The sequence below is a fragment of the Ovis aries genome, chromosome 3 (assembly GCF_016772045.2).
Source record: "Ovis aries strain OAR_USU_Benz2616 breed Rambouillet chromosome 3, ARS-UI_Ramb_v3.0, whole genome shotgun sequence".
Lineage (NCBI taxonomy): Eukaryota > Metazoa > Chordata > Mammalia > Artiodactyla > Bovidae > Ovis > Ovis aries.
The window spans coordinates 102,290,300-102,314,016 of NC_056056.1; the positions used below are offsets into that span (position 1 = coordinate 102,290,300).

Here is a 23,717-nt window from a genome sequence, read left to right on the forward strand (position 1 = left end):
TCACATCATCAGAACCAAACAGGGAAGACTGTCTCTCTCTGGGTGCTTCTCTGTGCTGTTCTCTTTGTTGCTTATCGTTTCAGAACTCTCCGGGTAAAAGGGAGCAGACATCTCTGGATTCCACAATGAGAAGTAGGACTTTTTCCTTTTCTGGCAAACAGTGTCTTTGTGACCATGATCTTATAGGATCATAAGTCTAGTATCTGATAATGTCAGTTATACTTAGAAAGGCTAGAAAATGTCACCTATAGCAGGGGTCCCCAACCTCTGGGATCTAATGCCTGGAGGTGGAGCTGATTAATAATAATAGAAATAAAGTGCACAAGAAATGTAATGCACTTGAATCATCCCAAAACTATCCCCCGACCAGCACCCCCACCCCGGTCCATGGAAAAATTGTCTTCCATGAAACTGGTACTTGGTGCAAAAGAGATTGGGGACTCCTGAATAGGGATGAGGGACGAAGTATTTGATTCCACTTTTCTGTATTTCATTATTAGAAAACTCTAAATTAAAATCTTAGCAATACTTCATAGAGTGCATTTTTAGCTATAAAGTATAACCATATAAAAAAGAACAATGAAAAAACACACATAAAGTCACTGCTTGGCTGGGTCAAGATCCAGGGAGCATCAGCATCGTAGCCGTTTCTGTGATGCCCTGTAGCAGTCACTCTTCCCTTCTCACCAAGTAACCAGGGTCCTGATGTCTGAGACTCCTAGTTTAGCATAGCAAATTTGGAGACTTGTATAAATGGAATCCTAGTCCCCTAGTGTATGTATTATTTCCTTTTCTCCACTCAGTATTTTGTTTCTGAAATTTACTTACATCGTTAAACACAGTAATAGTTTCCATTTTTCATTTTCTTTGTTGTGTATTATTCCATTGTACAAACATGACACAATTTATGCGTTCTCTGGTAGAGATATATGGATTGCTTCCTGATTGGGGCTCTTAAGAATGATGCTGGGGACTAACCTGAGGTCCAGTGGTTCATATTTCACTTTCCAATGCAGGGGGGGGTATGGTTCGATCCCTGGTCAGGGAACTAAGATCCCACATACCTTAAGGCCAAAAACCAAAACATAAAGCAGAAGCAATATTGTAACAAATTCAATAAAAGGCTTTAACAATAGTCCACATCAAAAAAATCTTAGGTGTGGCACATATATACAATGGAATATCACTCAGCCATTAAAAAGAATGAAATAATGCCTTTTACAGCAACATGAAGAGTCACAGAGAGTGTCATACTGAGTGAAGTAAGAGAAGGAGAAATACCATATGACATCCCTTATATGCAGAATCTAAAAATAAATTATGCAAATGAAGTTATTTACAAAACAGAAACAGACTCATAGACTTAGAAAGTGAACTTACAGTTGCCTGAGGGGAAGGGATAGTTAGGGAGTTTGGGATGGTCATGTACACACTCCTGTATTTAAAATGGATAAACGAGGACCTACTTGGAACTCTGCTTAATGTTATTTGGCAGCCTGGATGGGAGGGGAGTTTGGGGGAGAATGGATCCATGAATATGTATAGCTGAGTCCCTTTGCTGTTCCCCTGAAACTGTCATGAGATTGTTAATTAGGTATACCTTAGTACAAAATTAAAAATTCAAAAAAATAGCAATACAAAACAAAAAATAGATATTAGAAAAAAAAAGAATGCTGCTATGTGAACAGGTATGTACATGTCTTTTGGTGCACATATGATACATTTAGAAGTGGAATTACTGGGCTAAAGAGTATGAGTATGTTCACCTTAGTAAATAATAAGTAAAAACTTATTCAAGGTAATTGCACTAATTTACACACCCACCAACAGACCAAGGGAATTCACAGTGCTCCACAAGGTTGGTGGTATCCATCTTTTTATTTTTTGTCATGGTGGTGGGTATAAAGGGCTCCCCAGGCGGCGCTAATGGTAAAGAACACGCCTGCCAATGCAGGAGACATAAGACTCGGGTTTGATCCCTGGGTCAGGAAGATCCCCTGGAGGAGGCCATGGCAACCCACTCCAGTATTCTTGCCTGGAGAATCCCATGGACAGAGGAGCCTGGTGGGCTACAGTCCATGGAGTCACAGAAGAGTCAGACGAGACTGAAGCAACTTGGCAGCAACAGCAGTGGGTGTAAACTGGTATCTCACTGTGGCTGTGATTCACAATTCCCTAGGGACTTAATGTGGTTGAGTCCCTTTTCAGATGCTTATACCCAACTGGTTTTACTTGCTTTTCTGTTGGGTTTTCTATCTTATTAATTTACAGTTCTATATATATTCTGGAAACAAGCCCATATATGTGTTGCAAATAACCTTCCGTTAAGGCTTGGTTTTTCGCTCACTTAATGGTATCTTTTAATAAACTTTAAAAATTTTTAATAATGTCCAACTTATCAATAATTTACTCTATGGATATGCATTTTTTCTGCCATATTTAAGAAAATTTTTCCTACTTAAGGTTATACTGGTGTTTCATATTTTCATCTATAAACATTTTTTTCTTGTTAGTTTTAGATATCTGGAATTGACTTTTATGTAGAATTGAGGTGTAAGTATTGAGATTTTTTAAAACTTCATATAGATGTCCAATTAGCTCAGCACTGTGTGTTGAAAAGACTGTCTTTCCATTACCACCTCGTCCTCTTAAGTGCCTCAATGTATGTGTCTTTGTTTTGGGCTCTCTATATGAGTCCAAGGGTCTGTTTTTCTACCTGGCAAACATCTCATCTTTATAATTATTGTATCTTTACAAAAAAGTCCTGCTACCACTAAAGTGGGCCCTATCATATTATTGTTCTTCAAAAGTATCTTGACTTTTACTTTCACATTTCCATATAATTTAGAAATCATTTCGTGACATTCCATATAAAATATGTTATGATTTTTAACCTACTACATCAAATTATGGATACATTTGAGAGAATAGACATCTTTCTAATACTGAGTCTTCTAGTCCATGAACATAAGTTCTATTTATTTATTTTCTTGGTAATATTTCATAGTTTTCTGTGTTAAGAGGTTGATACACTAATTTTTAAGTATTTGTCACTAGGTATTTGAATTTTTTCATGCATTTATACATGAGTATGTGTCATTTAAAATGTTTAATTTTTAAATTCTTGCTGACATATAAAATTCATTTGGATTTTGCATTTTGACCTTGTACTATATTTAGCAACCTTGCTTAAAGTCATTTACTCATTCTGATAATTTAGTGGTAAATTCTTTAGAACTTCATATATATTCAATCATATCATCTGTGGAAAAAAATATTACTCTGTCACAATTCTTATACATTTAATATTTCCTGATCAAGTACATTAGCTAAGACCACCTATATGAAGCTGAATAGAAGTGATGATAATGGATGTCTTTGTCTTTATAATCACAAAGGAAAAATTTTCAGCATTTCACCATTAAGCATGATACTTTGTGGGTTAATGTCCTTTTTTTTTCTTCAAAGATACTGTTTATCAGATTAACAAAGTTAACTGTAGTTCCTAATTTAAGAGATTTAATCCTTGAATGGATGTTGAAATCTGTCAAATATTTTTCTGCATCTGTAAAAATATTTTGATTATCATATCACTTTCTCCTTTATTATGTTGATTGAATTTCAGAAGTTAATTTAACCATGTAGTCAACTTGGTTTTCACATGGAACCTTTTTTATATACAGCTAGATTCGATTTGTTAATATTTAATTTGATAAAACTGAATGAAGTTGAGTTGTGTAAAATTTGATCCTTGTAATGGCCTTGTCAGATTTTAGTATTAAGATTAAGCCAGGCTCAAAGACTAAATTAGGAACTTTCAGGAAGAGATCAGAGTGAAGTGATTTCTTCCTTAACCATTCAGTAGAATTACAGTGGTGAAGCCATCTGAGCCTATAGTTTCCATTGTGGGAAGGTTTTCAATTACAAATTCATCTTTAATAGTAATAGGACTCTTGAGATATCATTCTTCTTAAGTTGGTGTTAGATATTTGAATTCCTTTAATAGGAATTTGACCACTTAATTTAGACACATTTTTAGACATAAAATTGTTCATATGTGCATTTGTGTGCCCAGTTGCTCAGTCATATCTGACTTTGCGACCCCATGGACTGTAGCATGGCAGGCTTCCCTCCCATGGGATTTTCCAGGCTGGAACACTGGAATGGGTTGCCAATTCCTCCTCCAGGGGATCTTCCCCACCCAGGGATCAAATCCACATCTCTTGTGTCTCCTACATTGGCAGGTGGAGTCTTTACTACCGCACCACCTGGGAAGCCCAATATTCATAAAATCCTATAATCATCTCGTTAACAGGATCTACATATCCCCTTTTTCATTCCTAATATTGACTATTTTTGCCTTCTGTCGTTTTTTTTCAGTGTCACCAGGAATATATCAGTTTTATTGATCTTTTCAAAGAATCAATTTTTAGCTTTGTAAATCCTTTCTACTGTGTTTTTTGTTTTCTATTTCATTAATTTCTCTTTTTTTCTATTTTCCATTTTCAGTATCATTTGCTAATATTCTGCCTAGATGTTTGAGGAGGGATGCTGAAATCAGGTTTTCAGTCTTCTTTTCTAACGTAAGTGTTTTGAACAAGTAATACTTTTCTACTAAGGCAGCGTATTTAGGTGCATCTTATATGTTTTGATATGTCATATTTTCATTAATGACTGGTTAAAAATAATTTCTAACTTCCATTGTGATTCCACTTTGACCCATGGATTATTTTATTTCTTAATTACCAAAGATCTAGAGGTTTTTTTTAATTATACCCATTCTTTTTATTTAAAAAAGCGTTTATTTTTGGCTGTGCTGGGCCTTCGTTGCTGTGTGTGGGCTTTCCCCGGCTGCAGCAAGCAGGGGCTTCTCTCTAGCTGAGTTGTGTGGGCTTCTCATTGTGGCGGCTTCTCTTGTTGCAGAGCACAGACTCAAGGCACACGGGCTTCAGTAGCTGTGTCTTGCGAGCTCCAGAGCTTGGGCTTCAGTAGTTGTGTTGCATGGGCCCTGTTGTACGGGCTTAGTTGCATGGCAGGTGGGATCTTCCTGGACTAGTGGTGAACCCATGTGCCTGCCAGGCAGGTTCTTAACCGCTGGACCAACAGGGAAGTCCCTATTATACCCATTCTTGTGCGTGGGTAGTGGCTTTGATTTGCATTTCCCCAATGAAGAATCATGTTGAACATCTTTTAATATATTTATTAGCCATTCATATAAGGAAATGACTGTTTAAATCTTGTGCCCACTTTTAATGGGGTTACTTTTTAAGATAGTGAGTTATGAGTTCTTTTAATATTCTGCATGTAAATCTTTTATCAAATATATAATTTGCAAATATTTTGGTTGCTTTTCTATTTTTCTAAATTAATTTTTTGGGATTCTAATGTCAGTTTACTGAACAGAGGTTCTGGTGATGTCTATGGTATGTTACGAAATTCTGAGATGAAGAGGTAGTTTTGGAAGCAAAATTCAGCTGCTTAGTGGCCAGTACTTCCTCAAGATCCTTTTATGCAATATTTATGTAATGTTTTGTATCCAGGAACTAAATAAGCCTGCTTTATATGCATTCATATAGTTCTATTAAAATATATCTGCTACAGTGGTTTCTGTACAATATGGTACAAAGAGTAAAACATAGTTTTAAATATTTTTTACATATTTACTTTTAAGTCAAATTTACTTAAAAGTAATGTATATCACTTTTTACTTTCTTGATGGTGTAGTTTGAAACATGGAAGTTTATAATTTGTGATGAATTCCAACTTCTCTTTACCACTTGTGACTTCTGGTGTCATATTTAAGAGATCAGTTCATAAATTAAGGTCACCAAGATTTAACTGTGTTTTCTGCTAACAGTTTTACAGTTTTAGTCTTACATTATGTCTATGATTCACTCGAGGTAATTTTTGTGCCTGATATGAGGAAGAATCTAAATCCATTCTTTGGCATATGAATACCCAGTTGTTCAGCAACATGTGTTGAAAAGACTATTCTTTTCTCATTGAATCATCTCAGCATTGTTGTCAAAAATAAATTAACCATGAGTGTTTATTTCTGTACTATCAGTTCTGTTCCCCTCAATATATATGCCTGTCCATTGCCAGCACCACACCGTCTTGACTTCTGTAGTTTTGTAGAAATTCAGAATGAACTTTAAAAAAACTGAGCTATGAAGTCACCTGGGTTGATATAAAATTCACAGCTTTGAAATGTCTTTGGAGCATGGACTCCTGGTTGTGTTCCTTGCACATCACGGCTCAGCTCACAGAACAGCAGATCATCTTCTGAGAGGTTCACGGGGGCTCATAACTGACCTTCATTGCGGGTTTCTCTCCGTCATAGTCTGTTTGTGGTGAGTGAGCAGAAATATGTTAGTTTAGTGAAGTCTGCTCTCAGGTCACAAGGGAAGACAAGCCACAGGACAACGCACCCCTTGTACCACGTTGTATGGGGCTTCCCAGGAGACACTAGTTGTGAAGAACCCGCCTGCCAATGCAGGAGAAGTAAGAGATGCAGTTTCGATCCCTGGATCAGGAAGATCCCCTGGAACAGGAAATGGCAACCCACTCCAGTATTCTTGCCTGGAGAATCCCATGGACAGAGGAGCCTTGTGGGCTACAGTCCACGAAGTCGAAAAGAGTCAGACATGACTGAAGCAGGCATAGAAGCAACATGGATCAAACCATAGGCAACTAGATTAAAAAATACAGTCAATAGGGGCTTTCCTGGTGGTCCAGTGGTTAAAACTCTGTCCTCCCAATGCAGGGGGCACAAGTTCAATCCCTGGTCAGGGAACTAAGATCCCACATGCTGCACAGTGCAGCCTAAAAAAAAAAAAAAATACAAGTAAAATAATCAATAAAACTTTCAAATATGTATGAAATAAATCAGAGTCAAGACATGCAGAATAGCAAGAGATCGTAGAGCTGGCAGTGAAATGATGAGCAGCTGCCTAGAGAGTTATCATGTCAGAAAGAGGCCCTCCCATTCTTTGAAGAAAGTCTTCAGATCCACGAAGGCCTTGCAAGCCCATACATCATTCCCACTTTCCTCTTTTTCCATGGAGACAACGAAGAAATTAGTCCTCATCCTATTTTCATTCTAGACACTATTTTTAGTGTTACCATTTGCTATAGAAACACTCCCTTCATTCTTTCGCCTGAATGTCATCATTTCACTGACAGAGCCACGGAAGAGCTGCTCTGGCAGTTAGCAGAAGAGGGTTGCCTTATGAACATGTTTTCATTCTAACTCAAGCAAAAATAAGGAGCTGCCCAAACAGTGACAGTTAGAAAATCTGTAATTAAAAAAAAAAAACAACCTCTATGGTGGATGAACCTAGAGCCTGTTGTACAGAGTGATGTAAGTCAAGAAAGAGAAAAACAAATACTGTATATTAATACATATATGTGCAATCTAGAAGAATGGTACTGATGAACCTATTTGCAGGGCAGGAATAGAGACGCAGACAGAGAGGACAGACTTGTGGACACAGGGGTGGAAGGAGAGGGCAGGAGGAGCTGAGAGGGGAGCACTGGCATACCTGCACTACCGCATGTCAAGCAGCCAGCCCGTGGGATGCTGCTGTATAACACAGGGAGCTCAACTCGGCTAACAGCCTAGAGGGCTGGGAGGGAGGTTCAGAAGGGCAGAGATATATGTGTACTTAAGGTTGATTGGAGTCGTTGTATGGCAGAAACCAACACAACATTTAAAGCAATTATCCTCCAGTTATAAATTTTTAAAAATACATAAAAAACCTCCTTTACCTATTTATTTACTTTATTTATATTTACAATCTGTCAAATGAATAAGATGCTGCTGTCAAATAGTAAGCTCCTATTAAATGAATAGGAGTGTCTCTCATTTGTCCTACCAAGAAGCTAAGCTCTCTGTCAAATTTTGCTGGTGATTTCCAGAGATTCAGGAGGCTACAGAATCAGGCAGAGGTAAGCAGATGCTGTTAACACACCTGCCTTTAGCGAAGTCCAGCCATCGGCATGTAACCCTGGGCTGTTCTCGCCCCCTACAGCATGAGGTTGAAGAGTCTGATCACTAAGATCCTGGACAGATCTCATCTTCCAAACTGGAATTCCAGTCACGTAGCACATCGTGCTGGGGAGGCAAGACCAGCCCCAGGGAAGCTTCATCTAAATGAAAGTCGTGAACTGCACTGGGTACTCAGAAACACAGCAGTGTGTTCATTGGCAGGAAGGATCGCTCTTATTCAGTGCCTTGCATTTATACTCCCACATTTGTTCTCCTTGCTTCTAAATTAGTCAGTGTAAAGACTTTTAAAAGATTAGCTGGTTTAAAGCCACATTTGCAAAAGGAGCTATGTGGGCCAGCACATAAATCAGATACATGCTTATTTTATTTCTCTGGGATAAAACCAAAAGAAAAGTAGTGGTTTAGACTTTTTCTTTCTAAGAGTAATTAAAGTTCTCATTTTTCTTATGGAAAATATCATTCCATATAAACACAGCATCAGCACCAGGAGAGTTTCCAAAATAATCTTCCAGATTCAACCCCAGTCCAGAAAGCTGATATCTTTGGATAAGAAATTCTTTTGGGGTTAGAGTAAGAGTTAAATATGAAAGTGCAGAATTTCATGGAAAATAACATAACTACTGATTTAAAAAAAACCAACAAAACTATGATTTTTAGAAGCTGTTACAAGAGAACACACTTTAAAAAAAGGGAATAATTTAAAATAAATCTTATAAAATTGGGGTGAATTAAAATGGGAAGCATTTTTGAGTTATCAGAAGATACTGTTGTAGACATTACTGAAAGGTCTATAAATTGCTGTCTGTGTATGCTCAGTTGCTCAGTAGTGTCCGACTCTGTGACCCCATGGACTGTAGCCCACTAGGCTCCTCTGTCCATGGGATTTCTCAGGCAAGAATACTGGAGTGGGTTGCTGTTTCCTTCTCCAATAAATTGCTGATGGTATTCAAATGACTGCCCAAGGCTTCAAAATTTCAGACTGTCAGTGTTCCGCGTTTGCCACCTCCCCCCCAAAAAAGTGCATGGAAGAGCCTTAGTTAAGAGTCTGAAGCCTAGTTTGAATGATAACCTCCATTTAAAATATTAAGCTTGGAACTTCCCTGGTGGGCCAGTGTTAAGACTCCACACTCCCAATGCAAGGTGCTCAGGTTCAATCCCTGGTTTGGGACACTAGATCCCAATTTTAAAATTTTAAAAATATTAAGCTTATGCAACCAGGCAGAGAAGGCAATGGCACCCCACTCCAGTACTCTTGCCTGGAAAATCCCATGGACGGAGCCTCGTGGGCTATCATCTATGGGGTCGCGAAGAGTCGGACATGACTGAGCAACTTCACTTTCACTTTTCACTTTCATGCATTGCAGAAGGCAATGGCAACCCACTCCAGTGTTGTTGCCTGGAGAATCCCAGGGACGGGGGAGACTGGTGGGCTGCCGTCTATGGGGTCGCACAGAGTTGGACAGGACTGGAGCGACTTAGCAGCAGCAGCAGCAGCATGCAACTAGGATTCAGTCAATGCATGTCTAATGGGACCTCTTCTCTAGACTGTGCCAATGAGTAGGCATGGAGAAACAGACTTTCCAGCAAAAAGACAAGGGGATTCTAAAATAAATTGAGTATTAGTATCCTATTGTAGTAACAGATTGCCACAAACTTAAGAGGTTTAAACAACACAGTTCAATAACTTTACAGGTCTGGAGGGCCTTACAGGTCTGAAATCTGCTGTTTGTCTCATTAAGCTAAAAATCAAGGTGTCTGAAGGATTCTGTTCCTTCTGAATCCAGCAGGGGAGAATCTACTTCCTTGCCTTTTTCTTGAGCGTCTAGAGCCCACTTTTCATGGCTTGTGGCCCTTCCCTCCGCCTTCAAGGTCAGCACTATTGAGCTGAGACCATCTCAGGCTCCATGTCTCTGGTCTCCACTGCCTACTTCCTTCCGTTTAGCACCCTTGTGATGATACTGGGCCCTCCCAGATCATCCAGGAAAATCTCCCTGTGCTAAGGCCAGCCGGAGCAGACTTACTTCTATGCCTGGTAACTCTAATTTTCTGTGGAACAAAGAAGCAGAGCCATTTGTTTGAAAGAGTGTGATGGGTGGTGCATGAGAGCAGTAAGAGCTATTGCTCTGAAGAGCAGGAGAAGCTGCTGCCCAGGGAAGAATGGAAGTACTGTTCAGTTGTGTCATTCAGACCCTACAGCCTAAGAAGCCTTCACACCCTGTGACTCAGTAGTGCCTTTGACCCATTCACAGCCATGGACCCAGGAACTCCTCTCTGGATCTCCCCTAAAGATATAAATGCAGACAAATTATGGACAAGGCATTTGTCAGATAATTTTGTATTATGCTTTCAAACTGGAAAACATGCAATAGAGAGATAGTAAGATAAATGATGACCTGTCTATCTAATGGATATCAGTCAGTTATTAAAAAGTAAATTTATGAACACCTGGTGATCACATGGGAAGATACTTGTGTTATGATGCAGCTGAAAAAATGAAGACACAAAATTGTATTGTATTTGGCTTAATCTCAACTAGGCAGGAGGCATCTGAGTCTGCAGGCTAACCCTAGTGTCTTTTTATAAAAGAAAAATTGGAAGGAAAAACAATAAAATGCCAACAGCATTTTCAATATAAGAATTGAAGTTAAATATAAGAATCATATCTAGAGTATATAAAGAATTCCTACCGCTATGGAAGTAAAAGATAGTCCAATAGAGGAGCCAAAGGCTTGAATAAGCACTTCAAAAACAGGATATCAAAACAGCCAATGACAAGATGCTCATCATTAGTTATTAGAGCAATGGAAATTAAAACCACAATGAGATAGCACTACAACACTGGAATGACCAAAATTAAAGAGATGGACACGACCGTATATGCAAGGATGTGGAGAAACTGAAACTTGTGTGCATATCATGGTCACGTGAAATGGTCCAACCACTCCAGGAAAATGTTCGGTAGTATGTACTAAAGTTCAACCTACGTATGTCTCATGGTCCAGGATTCCACTCTTGGATCATAACCAGCAAACTGAGTGCTTATGCCCACCAAAACATCTATGAGAATGTTAATAGCAGATTCGTTATAACATACCAAGCTTGAAAACAATCCAAATGCCTAAGAAGAGTCGAATGGGTAAGTTGTGGTATATCCATACAGTGGGGTACTGTGCAGCAACGCAAAAGGAATACACTGATACAACACAGATGAATCTCACAGACATCATGGGGAATAACAGAGGCCAGATGCAAAAGAAGACATGCTGTGTCAGTCTACATATACCTATTCATGAGCCTTGACACCATAGGTCCCTAATCTGTGCTAACAGAACGTGAGATAGTAGTTAGCTTAGGTGAGAACACTGACTGCAGAAGGGTACGAGGAAGCGTCCCAGGGTGCTAAGAATATTCTAGATCTTGATGAGGATGATGGTTGCATGAGAGAAATGATATGTAACTGAAAATTCAAGCTAAATACAGAGATGTGTGTCCTTTAGGTCAGTTATACCTCAGAAAATAAAAACAAGATCAAATCCTGCAAACAACAACAGCAAAAACCACTGGCAAGATTTAGCCCACCCTGAGACTATGTATGTGAACCGTGAACTTCCAGATGTTCAAGCTGGTTTTAGAAAAGGCAGAGGAACCAGAGATCAAATTGCCAACATCTGCTGGATCATTGAAAAAGCAAGAGAGTTCCAGAAAAACATCTTTTTCTGCTTTAGTGACTATACCAAAGCCTTTGACTGTGTGGATCACAAGAAACTGTGGAAAATTCTGAAAGAGATGGGAATACCAGACCTGCCTCTGGAGAAACATATATGCAAGTCAGGAAGCAACAGTTAGAACTGGACATGGAACAACAGACTGGTTCCAAATAGGAAAAGGAGTACGTCAAGGCTCTATATTGTCACCCTGCTTATTTAACTTCTATGCAGAGTACATCATGAGAAACGCTGGACTGGAAGAAGCACAAGCTGGAATCAAGATTGCCGGGAGAAATAGCAGTAACCTCAGATATGCAGATGACACCACCCTTATGGCAGAAAGTGAAGAGGAACTAAAGAGCCTCTTGATGAAAGTGAAAGAGGAGAGCGAAAAAGTTGGCTTAAAGCTCAACATTCAGAAAACGAAGATCATGGCATCTGGTCCCATCACTAGATGGGGAAACAGTGGAAACAGTCTCAGACCTTATTTTTTTGGGCTCCAAAATCACTGCAGATGGTGACTGCAGCCGTGAAATTAAAAGACGCTTACTCCTTGGAAGGAACGTTGTGACCAACCTAGAGAGCATATCAAGAAGTAGAGACATTACTTTGCCAACAAAGGTCCATCTAGTCAAGGCTATGGTTTTCCAGTGGTCATGTATGGATGAGAGTTGGACTGTGAAGAAAGCTGAGCACCGAAGAATTGATGGTTTTGAACTGTGGTGTTGGAGAAGACTCTTGCGAGTCCCTTGGACTGCAAGGAGATCCAACCAGTTCATCCTAAAGGAGATCAGCCCTGGGTGTTCATTGGAAGGAATGATGCTAAAGCTGAAACTCTAGTACTTTGGCCACCTCATGTGAAAAGTTGACTCATTGGAAAAAACCCTGATGCTGGGAGGGATTTGGGGCAGGAGGAGAAGGGGACAACAGAGGATAAGATGGCTGGATGGCATCACCAACTCGATGGACATGAGTTTGGGTGAACTCTGGGAGTTGGTGATGGACAGGGAGGCCTGGCGTGCTGCGATTCATGGGTCGGACATGACTGAGCAACTGTACTGAACTGAACTGAGACTGTAAGATTTTATGAAACTTATCATCCATGATCAATTTCCAGCAGAAGTGTACCCTCCCAGCCCCAGCTAATGCTAAGCCAGAATTATCAAATATTCCTGCCTCACTAAACCTGAAATACCTTCCTACAGATCAATAAACTGGCCAAAAGGATAAATAGTATCTACATTAGGAAAAAAAACATTCCATCAGGGAAAAAATCAGAATTCCCTGAACTTGTTCTGAACATAAGCCCACTTGGTCTCTTAATGTGACATCTAATTTACAAAATAAAATGTTTTATATATTTATGAAAAAAAACATTCAGAACCACTGAAATAAATGTGTGATTTCACAAGGCAGAGCCTTGTGACTCTTGTATTGGTCTTGAAAATAGTTAATCACTAGTTAGAGCGAAAATGCACAAATGCATGAAGCTGCTTGATTGTGTGAACAAAAATGTACCTGACTGGGTATGTGGTGGCGGATGATGCCATGTGAATAACAAGCGAGGAAGGAGGACAGTGAGGCAGTTCAATTACACTTCTGTCATCCAGGCTCACCCAGGCAACGGGCTTGTTGTCATGAGAAAGTTGACATCGTTTTTGACTAGTTGGCTCTTGGCTGGTCCTTGACTTGCCCAGATTGGGGGGTGGGGTGGGTCTGTATTTTTGGAACCCAAGGGGAAACAGGCAGAATGAGTGTCTTATGAAGACCCCAGAGCAGAAGCCTGGGGTGAAGCCGTTTCCTGCAGAAGAGTCTCTCGGTACCAGCCTGGGCTGCTGAGCCTGGCGCCTCTGGTGGACCCCCTTCTCCATCCCACCAGTGATAGCCCTCTGGTCTAAGTGATTATTCAGTAGAGAGCAGACTAGACTTAAATAATCTTTCTTTCTGAGATTCCAAAAGATGCTTCTTCCTGAGAGTGGGGAAGGGTGAATGTCCTTTCTTTTTTAAGCATTTTCAGTTTGCAGCAGTAGGTTCCATTGGTGGAAAGGTGGGCTTCCCAGGGGGCGCACTGGTAGAGAATCCTCCTGCCACTGCAGGAGACACAGGAGATGCAGGAGACACCGATTCGATCCCTGGGTCAGGAAGACCCCCTGGAGGAGGAACCTGCTCCAGTATTCTTGGCTGGAGAATCCCACAGACAGAGGAGCCTGGCGGGCTGCAGTCCACAGGGTCGCAGAGTCGGACATGACTGAACGGCTGAGCACACAGCAGAAAGGCAGCCTATTCAGTGCCAGGACCGCAGACTGTGGCTTCAAATCCTGGCTCTGCCACTTCCTTCCTGCCCGACCTTGGGCACCCACCTTCTTTCTCCACAACAGGGAGATGACGGCAATGCCTCTTCTGTAAAATGGGATAATAGTAGGTCTTGTTTGATAGAAATGCGTTCCCAAGTGAGATGCAACATATTCACCGATTGATACAGACCACTTTTGAAGTTTTTTTTTTTTAATTGAATTTGTTACCATATTGTTTTTGTTTTATGTTTTGGCTTTTTGACTGTGAGGCGTGTGGGATCATAGCTCCCCAACCAGGGATCGAACTCAGACGCCCTTGCATTGGAAGACAGAGTCTTCACCACTGGACCACAGGGAAGTCCTGAGATAGCACAGCTTTAGCTCTTTCTTTTGCCTTATCAGTGAGGTTCCCCTTCCCCAGGAGGGAGCGTTCAGGGATAGATGAGCGAGATTTTCCTGGAGTTCCAGGAAAAAAAAGAAAAACCAAAACCAACCCTCTGCTCTTTGCTTTATGGTTGTCTGTGCAAGATTTCAGAAACTCTACGTGGGGGCAGTTTCCTTGAAACCGTTGGCAAATGGTTACTGACATTTTAGCCTTTTCTCAACCTGGCTTCAAGGTTTGGTCTAAGGGACATTATGGAAGAAAACAGCTCCCTTGAAGGGCACTGGAGGAGCTCAGTGGGCTGAGGAAGGGGGAGTGCAGTTTTCCTTTCAACGCTTTTAAAGTTTGCTCTACCAGGACCAGATATTTTCCCATTTTTCTAACATGTTCACAAAGTTCTCCTACCCTTTCTATTTTGGGTGTTGACACCATGTTCTTTCTCAGCCTTAACTAACCAGCAAGAACTTTGGGTTTTGTCCTCTCAAAACCTCTAGGAACTTTTAAGCCACCCACAGCACACACAAATAAAGCCAGAAGTTTAAGATACTACAGAAACAAATGAAATCCTTACTTAGAAAGGCAATTTTATGGAGTCAGTAAATATTTAGGAGTTACAACAAAATAAATGTGATTTTTAACAGCAAGGAGCAGAGGCGCAAGATGGGAGAGAAGAAAAGGGGGTGCAGGTTTATTTGTAGTTGTTCAGTGTAGTTTGAGGATTCTCAAAAAAGCACACACCCCCTAACAGTCCTTGTCTCTTATCTTCATGAGGCACCTATCCATTGTGAATGCAGGTTATTAAATTGGGGGCTATAGACTGATTCACAATATATTTTTATTCCTTCCACACAGGAAATTTAAAGCACTTAACAGCAAAAGGGGTTTTTACGAGAATGGCTTATTCCAAAGGGATTATACAAATTTTATTTTCATAAGTAAACTTCTCTTTATTTGTTCAAATAACTGCAATCTGTCTTTAACTTCTTTCTGTGCCCTGAGTTGCTCAGTCGCTTTCAGGGTGTCCAACTCTTTATGACCCCATGGGTTGTATGTAGCCCACCAGGCTCCTCTGTACATGAAATTTTCCAGGCAAGAATAGCGGAGTGGGTTACCATTTCCTCCTCCAGGGGATCGACCCGATCCAGGGACCGAACCCATGTCTCCTACATTGCAGGTGGATTCTTTACCACTGCACCACCTCAGAAGCCCCTTAACCTGCTTACCCTGCCTCTGATGCTTTTATTTGGGATTTTGCTCGAGTTAAAGCCGAGAGTGGAGAGAGACCCTTCCAAGATTGTCCCCAGGCTCTTTGCAGATAGCGGTACAAACACGGGCTCCTTGGGTCTTCAGTGCCCGCAGGGAAAATCCCCAAACCCACCACCTAAGATGTGGTGCAGATTCCGAGTGTGCCCATATAAAGGCGCCGACATAGTTGAAGACTCAGACGTTGGTCATCAATCGACGGGCTGCTAGCATGAGCTCTTCTAGCTGGCATGGAAGCTTCTCAAGAGTCAGCAGCAGTGGCCTCCGTTCCCTGCGGGTCACAGTTCACGTGGGTCTTGGTGGCTCAGATGGTAAAGTGTCTGCCTACAATGCGGGAGACCTGGGTTCGATCCCTGGGTCGCGAAGCTCCCCTGGAGAAGGAAATGGCAACCCACTCCAGTACTCTTGCCTGGAGAATCCCATGGATGGAGGAGCCTGGTGGGCTATAGTCCATGGGGTCGCAAAGAGTCGGACACGACTGAACGACTTCACGTCTTCCCTCCCTGCGGGTTAAGCTCCCTGCTCTGTAGGCACGTGGCCGGGGCGCGGTTGTCTGGGGCGTCTGGGGCTGTGTGACTGGCAAGCCCAGGCTTCCGGGCCGGCTCTCTGGTCGCCGCTGAGCCACCGTCCGGGGCCAGCACGTTTCCTGACAATCTCCTTACCTGGACCGGCCGGTCTCCACAAGAAAGTAAGGAGAGGCTGCGAGGCCGCCGGCAGCCTTCCCCATCTGCAGTGTCACAGCACTGAGCTCACCCCACGACAGGGCGGCAGCTTCCCTAATTAGCCTGGAGACGCTCCGGACACACAAGGTTATACAGAAAACAACTTTTACTTTTATTCAAACACACAATTCCCACTCGCGGCGCCCTGCCCCCGGCCCGTGGCCGCTTGGCGAGGCGGGTGATGAGCATCCCAGGCCTAGCGCCGTCGGCAGCGGAGCCCTCAGGTGACCCCCGAGGACGAGGGTGCAGTCGGGGCCGCAGGGCGCGGAGCGGGGGCACCTCGTCCGCGGGGCCGTCGGGGTCGCCTGGGGGAGGCGGCTGGAGGGGGTTCGCCAGGCCCTGAGCACCGACAGCGCCCCCGCGCGGGCCGGCGTAGGCGGGCTCTGCGCGGCCCGGCGAGGGGGGTCCCCGCCGGCAGCCGGGCCCGCGGGCGCCACCCCCACGAGCTCGCGGCCCAGCGCGGCCGGGCGGCGGGAGCGGCGCGCCGCGGGGGAGGTGCGCGCGGCGGGCGAGCGCGCGGAGCCAGAAGAGTAAGGGGAGCGGCGTCCGCCCCCGCCGTGCCGAGCGCCGCGGGGCCGAGCCGGCGCGCCCGGGCCGGGGAGCGCGCCCGAGGCCCCGCCAGCGCCAGCGCCGGCGCCCGAGGGTCGTGCCCGCGCCCGCGCCCGCGCCCGGGTCTCGGGGCCCCGACCCGGCGGCGGCGGCGGCGGCGAGGCCGGGCGGCCACCTGCTGCGCCGCGTGGGCCGCGCGTCCGCGCTCCCGGGGCCCCGCCGCCCCCGCCCCGCGGACCGAGAGCCCCCGGCGCTTCGCGGAGCCGCCCGCGCGCCCCTGCAGGTACCGGGGCTGGGGCCTGGGGCGGGGGTTTCGGAGCCGGGAGCCCCTCAGCCACGCGGACGGAGCGCCCTCCCCGCGGCCGAGTGCGGCCGGACGCGCTCCCCCAAGTGCCCGAAGTTTCCCTTTGCTGACTTCGCCGGACTTAACTTTGAATCGTGAGGTGACGCCTCAGAAAACCCACGAGGAGGGGAGCCGGTGTGCCGGGGGGAAGTTGGCGGTGGACGAGGTGTCGGTGCCTCCTGGCGCCAGAGGCCGCGGCAGGGGAGAGGAATGGACGGTCGCTAACTCTTCTGCTTCAGGTAACGCTTTGTTTGTTATACGCGTTTTAGGCTTTGGTTGCCAGTGAGGGGTTCTGGGTTTGACCTAAGAAATGCTCACATTTTTAATCAACACTTATTTGTGGAACGGACGCTTCCTCTCAGATGGAGCGTTAATACGAGGTGAACAGTGAGCAAAGCCTGGGTGGTTGGTTACTCCAGTGGAGTAGTTACCAGCCAGGCTTTGGCTTTTGAAATGCAAAGTGTAAAGGAATACCACCGTTGGGGTTAGACTCGTGTCGGTACAGGCGGCAGCTGGCACGATGTCCGTGCTGAATACTTAATTTTGAGCCATAAATCTATCAAGTGGGAGATGAGCAGCTGTGTGAGCCTCTGAGCGCCCACCCCACACCTTCCTCAACTGATAGCTTAAAATATCCCCACTCCCTATTCCAGCCGGCACGCTTCCTTCATTTACATAATTCGGGCACGTGACCGTGGAATAGACTCTGTTTAGACCCTGGTCTCCCTGGAGCTCACACCTGGATGATGGAGAGCCGTGATCACTCCTTGGAGCCATGTGAGGCGGTAGGATTGTGGGGAGCAGCTTATCTAGAGCCTGTGCGGTAACATCAGCGGTCCCTGACTGTGGGGCCTGTGGAGGACTGAGCTGGGCTGGTTTCTTCTCTCTGCCCCAGTGTTGTGCTGAGCCATATTGGAGCCTAAGGTAGAAGAAAAATCAGTACTACAGATCCTGTCTTTATTTAAAACTGTGATGTGTTTTGTGCAGTGTGGATTCTGTGTTCATTTTGATGTTTTGAAACAGTCCATTGTACCATTTGTCTCCAGGAGTCTTTGGTACTCCCTGAAATTTTGTGCCTGGAGCGAGGGCCTCCCTTGGTCCAGACTTGCCTCCTGGTCAAGTTTCTTAGTTTCTCTGAGCAACTGTCCTCAGTGAACAAATTAAAAAGTGGCACCTCCAAGGCTGCTGCGTGGCTCACACACAGCATATGGCCGCTGCGTGGGACCAGGCCCCTCGGGCTCAGGGAAGGGTGGATGTCCTATTCATATTGTTGTTCAGCTTGGTCATCTTGAGCTGGTCACCGAAGCTTGATAACTCTTGGTTTGACTTAGCAGAATGCGAGTGCGGGTCGCCAGCTCAGGGGATTAAATGAGACTGTGGGTGAAGGTGCATTGCCCTCCTGGAGGGTAAGTTTTCTGAGGTGGCACAGTAGGCTGGGTTTGCCTGGGCAACCTTGCAGCCATCTGCTCTTCCTTGGGAGGTTAGCTACGTGCCTGTGCACAGACACGCTTATAAACCCTGCTTGTGTTGCATGCAGACCCCGAGGACGCCTTTTGATCCTAGTGGAGATGTTTCTTGCCTGGGGTTTATTGTGGAGGGCTGAAGGTCACCAGCCTCCCAGTTGTGATGTGCAGAGTTTTTTAGGTCAACTTACTTTTTTAGGTGAACTTAACTTCACTGCTCTGAACAAGGGACTTTGGTTCCCTGTGATATGTCTAGTCCTAGGTCCTGATCGTGATTTTCCTGAGCCTAATTCAAAGGATTTTATCTGAGTCGCTATCTAGCTTAAAGCAGCTCAGTCCCCAAAAGGTCAGTCTCCGTCTCCCCAGGTCACTGTCTGGGGCCCTTTCTCGCTGCAGGTAGTCTCTGGGCTCCAGGAGAAGGTTGCAGCACCTCAAGGTGTGGGGAGCGTGGCTTCTTGCTGTCATCTGATGGCTTTCCCACCACAGAGCCTCCTTTTTCTGTTTCCATTGAGCATTGTCCAGCCAGCTGTCACTGGAGTGAGACGCAGTTGGGGACCCGGCTCCCGCATCCGGCCCTGAGGTCTCTGCACCCTGTGTCTCCAATAGGTCCCTGCTGGGCATCTGGGAACCTGCCCAGTTTGTGTGGAATAGCCCAGGTCCCTAGTCTGAGTGGTCCTGTGTTCCTAGCAGTAAGCAGGACAAACTCCCCCCAGCCTTCCATGTCCCTCTCAATCCCCTGGGGGTTTTCTTCCCTCACTAACCCCTCTGCTCCAGGCTGGGTGTAAAGGGGCTGGGGGCTCCAGGTTCCTCTCTCCCTGTATCGGAAGAGCTTTTTTTTTTTTGACATGAAAGGCAGGAATGTTTCTTAGGTTGTATCTCCTGTCCTCTGGACATGGGGGCTTAGAGTAAAGCTCTTGATGTGTAGAGGGAGTTTCAGCATCTTTTATGTCTTAACTCCTCCCCTCCCTGGAGAAACCAGATGCACCCTGGAGATGTGGGAAGGAAGCAGGGGGCAGCAAACTGGGGAAATCGACTAGAAATTCCCTTTCCCTGTCCCCTCATCTTCTGGGCAAGTCAACCTCCGTTATCTGCACTGGACTTCTTATTACCTGAAAAGGACCGGAAAGACTGTAGGGCCTGTTGGAGTTACCAGTCAAGGATGGGGAGGAAATGGGGAAAGAGTAGCTTTGAAGCTTTGGTGGTTGGAGGACAGAAGAGTTGTCTGCCTACACACTCCTGAGCCCAGCCCAGTAGACCAGGTTCACACGCTTCGGTGTTTTCCAGACGGTCACGCTGTTTATGCCGCTGCTGCTTCATCTCACAACGATCCACTGTATGCTTGGCATTTACCAAAAGCAGCAGGAAAAATACCTAAAAATCCAAGTTGTAATTGATTCTTCAGGATCCTTGGGAATTGTTTGGAGAACTTGATTAGCCCTTGTGAAGCCTAAAGCTTCACAAGTCCTGGGTTTTGTTCATACTTTGCGGGTAGAAGGCAAAGTGGTCAGGGAGGGCTTCTCAGAGGAGGTGGGACTTTAAGTAACATTAAGACCTGGCCACGTGTGAGATTAAAGAGAACTTCCCATGCAGAGGACTTCTTCTTTTTTTTTTTTTTTTTAACTTTTTAGTTTGTATTGGGGTATAGCCGATGAACAATGTTGTGATGTTTCTGGTGAGCAGCACAGGGACTCATATATATACATGTATCCATTCTCCCCCAACTCCCCTCCCACCCAGGCTGCCAAATAACATTAAGCAGAGTTCCCTGTGCTATACAGTAGGTCCTTGTTGGTTATCCATTTTAAATATAGCATGTGTACCTGTCCATCCAAAACTCCCTTACTATCTCTTCCCCCCACTGGGAAGGACCTCTTGAATCCATAAAGACAGAAGACTCCCCAGGAGTGGTCTTTTGGGGCTCACCTCTTAGTTGACTCTTCCTGGTGTCGTGTTATCCCTTTTGTTGTCAGGGTACCTGTATCTGTACGTTGGACCATAGGCACGGTCAGCTTTCTAAATGCCTGGCATTTTCCCCCAGCTGAATGGAAATCAGAGGAATTCTCATCTAATCCTGTTATTCTCAGTTATCTGCACCTGGAAGCACATTTCAAACTTTCAGGTCAGGTAAATGGTCCTTAAGGCCCATCAATGATTCTAAGGAATTACTCTAGCATCCTTTGTATTCCTTTAATATGCTATGACCCATAACCCTGAGCTCAGTAGGACACTAACCAGTAGGTCCCAGGGAATGGTCAGCGAATTTAGCGGCAAATTGACAAGAAATGATCGGACGGGGTGGCCATGCAACCAGGGACACCCCTACCTGTGTCGGCTCCTTGTGGACACCAGCACTGTTCCTGTGCAGACCTGGGTAGGAAGAGCTCCCAGATATGTTGCTTATGATTAAGCTGTTTGTGAAAGAAATTGCAAAAGAGCCTTTTGAAAGGTGAGGAGTAGGATGTTGTTTATTTGCTCAAGTGTGTTCCTAGCCCCGGTGTGGGATGGGCTTTTGAATGTATGAAGTTTGAGAACTTCTGGAATACCCACTCACCTCTGGGGTCCAGACAGTAGTCCCTCTTTTTTCTGTCCCCAGATTCGCACGTCTGTGGGAGGCAGCAGAAGCCTTAGGTCAGGTGTGCAAGTTTCCCAAGAAACTACTCTTAGAATGGCTGGCTTGAGTGGGGGTCGTGAAAATGTCAGAGGTGTTTTGCTTTCTTAAAACAAGTGGTCCAGCTGAGCGGGGCAGTCAGGGCTCTGGTTTCCACTTTGCCACCTAGAGTCCCTGTGACCCCATAGCATGGGGGTGGGGATTCACGTATACCAGCATCACTTGAGATCCTGTATCAGCGGAGAAAATGCCTCATGAATTATTTGTAGTGGTTACTCTTCCATTGTCTTTCTTAATAAGCAAAAGCGCATTTATTTTGATCCCAATTAGGACCCCCAAGGTGATGGCACCCCACTCCAGTACTCTTGCCTGGAAAATCCCATGGACAGAGGAGCCTGATAGGCTGCGGTCCATGGGGTCATGAAGAGTCGGACACGACTGAGCAACTTCCCTTTCACTTTTCACTTTCATGCATTGGAGAAGGAAATGGCAATCCGCTCCAGTGTTCTTGCCTGGAGAATCCCAGGGATCGGGGAGCCTGGTGGGCTGCTGTCTATGGGGTTGCACAGAGTTGGACATGACTGAAGTGACTTAGCAGCAGCAGGGGCTTCCCTGGTGGCTCAGATGGTAAAGAATCTAACTGCAATGCAGGAGACCTGGGTTCAGTCCCTGGGTTGGGAAGATCCCCTGGGGAAGGGAATGGCAACTCACTGTAGTAGTCTTGCCTGGGGAATTCCGTGGACAGAGGAGCCTGCAGTTCATGGGGTTGCAAAGAGTCAGACACAGACGGAGCGACTAACACTATTACACATAAGACCCCCTGATAAAGGATCCTAAAGCAATGAAGGGTCTGAGATCTGATGGTGATCCAGGACAACGAGCAAGTCTGCTGTGTAGAGCACTGCTGAGAGGGCTAGTGGTAGATGTCCTGTTGGGAATGACCTTATTGTGCTCAGTCATGTCCGACTCTCTTGTGACCCCATGGACTGTAGCCCGCCAGGCTCCCCTGTCCATGGGATTTCCCAGGCAAGAATACTGGAGTGGGTTGCGATTTCCTCCTCCAGGTGGGAAATGAGCTTGATGCAGTTTCAAGTGAGAAGCCGGGGCAGAGAGATGGGGCAGGTAACAGAGGTAGGGAGGGTGCGAGCAGGCGGGATCCCCCCGGGGCCTGAGTCCTGGGGCACACAGGGCTCGCATGCTCCGTCTCCCTCTGCAGTGTCAGCTTTTCCTGCCAACATGGTTACAAGTACTAGCAGCCAGGCCACTGATGGGAGGTGCCCAGGACCAGTCACGTCCCCACCGCACACACACGCACACACACACACACAGACACACACACACACACAGACACACACACACAGACACACACACACACAGACACACACACAGACACACATAGACACACACACAGACACACACACAGACACATACAGACACAGACACACACACACACAGACACACACACACAGACACACACACAGACACACACAGACACACACACAGACACACACAGACACACACAGACACACATACACAGACACACACACACAGACACAGACACACACACACAGACACACACACACACACAGACACACACACACAGACACACACACACACAGACACACACACAGACACAGACACACACACACACACACACACACACACACACACACACACAGACACACACACACAGACACACACAGACACAGACACACACACAGACACACACACACACACACACACACACACAGACACACACACACAGACACATACAGACACACACACAGACACACACAGACACACACACAGACACACACAGACACAGACACACAGACACAGACACACAGACACAGACACACACACAGACACAGACACAGACACACACACACACAGACACACACACACACAGACACACAGACACACACACACAGACACACACAGACACACACACAGACACATACAGACACACACACAGACACACAGACACACACACAGACACAGACACAGACACACACACAGACACAGACACAGACACACACACACAGACACACACACACAGACACACACACAGACACACACAGACACACACAGACAGACACACACACAGACAGACACACACAGACACACACACACAGACACACACACACAGACACACACACACACACACACAGACACACACACAGACACAGACACACACACACACACAGACACACACACAGACACACACACAGACACAGACACACACAGACACAGACACACACACACAGACACACACACACACACAGACACACACACAGACACAGACACACACAGACACAGACACACACACACAGACACACACACACACACACACTTGTTCTGCAGGCGAGATGTAG

The 23,717-nt window shown here is 45.2% G+C and overlaps 1 protein-coding gene across 5 annotated transcripts in view; it reads left to right on the forward strand.

Moving 5' to 3' along the window:
• The first annotated feature begins 4,514 nt into the window (after positions 1-4,514).
• Positions 4,515-23,717, forward strand: part of CRACDL (CRACD like) — a 138,120-nt gene continuing 118,917 nt past the window's right edge. Inside the window, exon 1 of one of the 5 annotated variants that reach the window (XM_060413960.1) lies at positions 4,515-4,583. In XM_060413960.1, coding sequence (XP_060269943.1) covers positions 4,549-4,583 — 35 coding nt within the window. In that variant the 5' untranslated portion in view covers positions 4,515-4,548. Of the gene's footprint in view, positions 4,584-17,196; positions 17,511-18,006; positions 18,196-23,717 lie in introns of those variants that run through there. The other 4 variants (XM_042246441.2, XM_042246437.2, XM_042246438.1 and 1 more) reach the window with 4 other exon arrangements.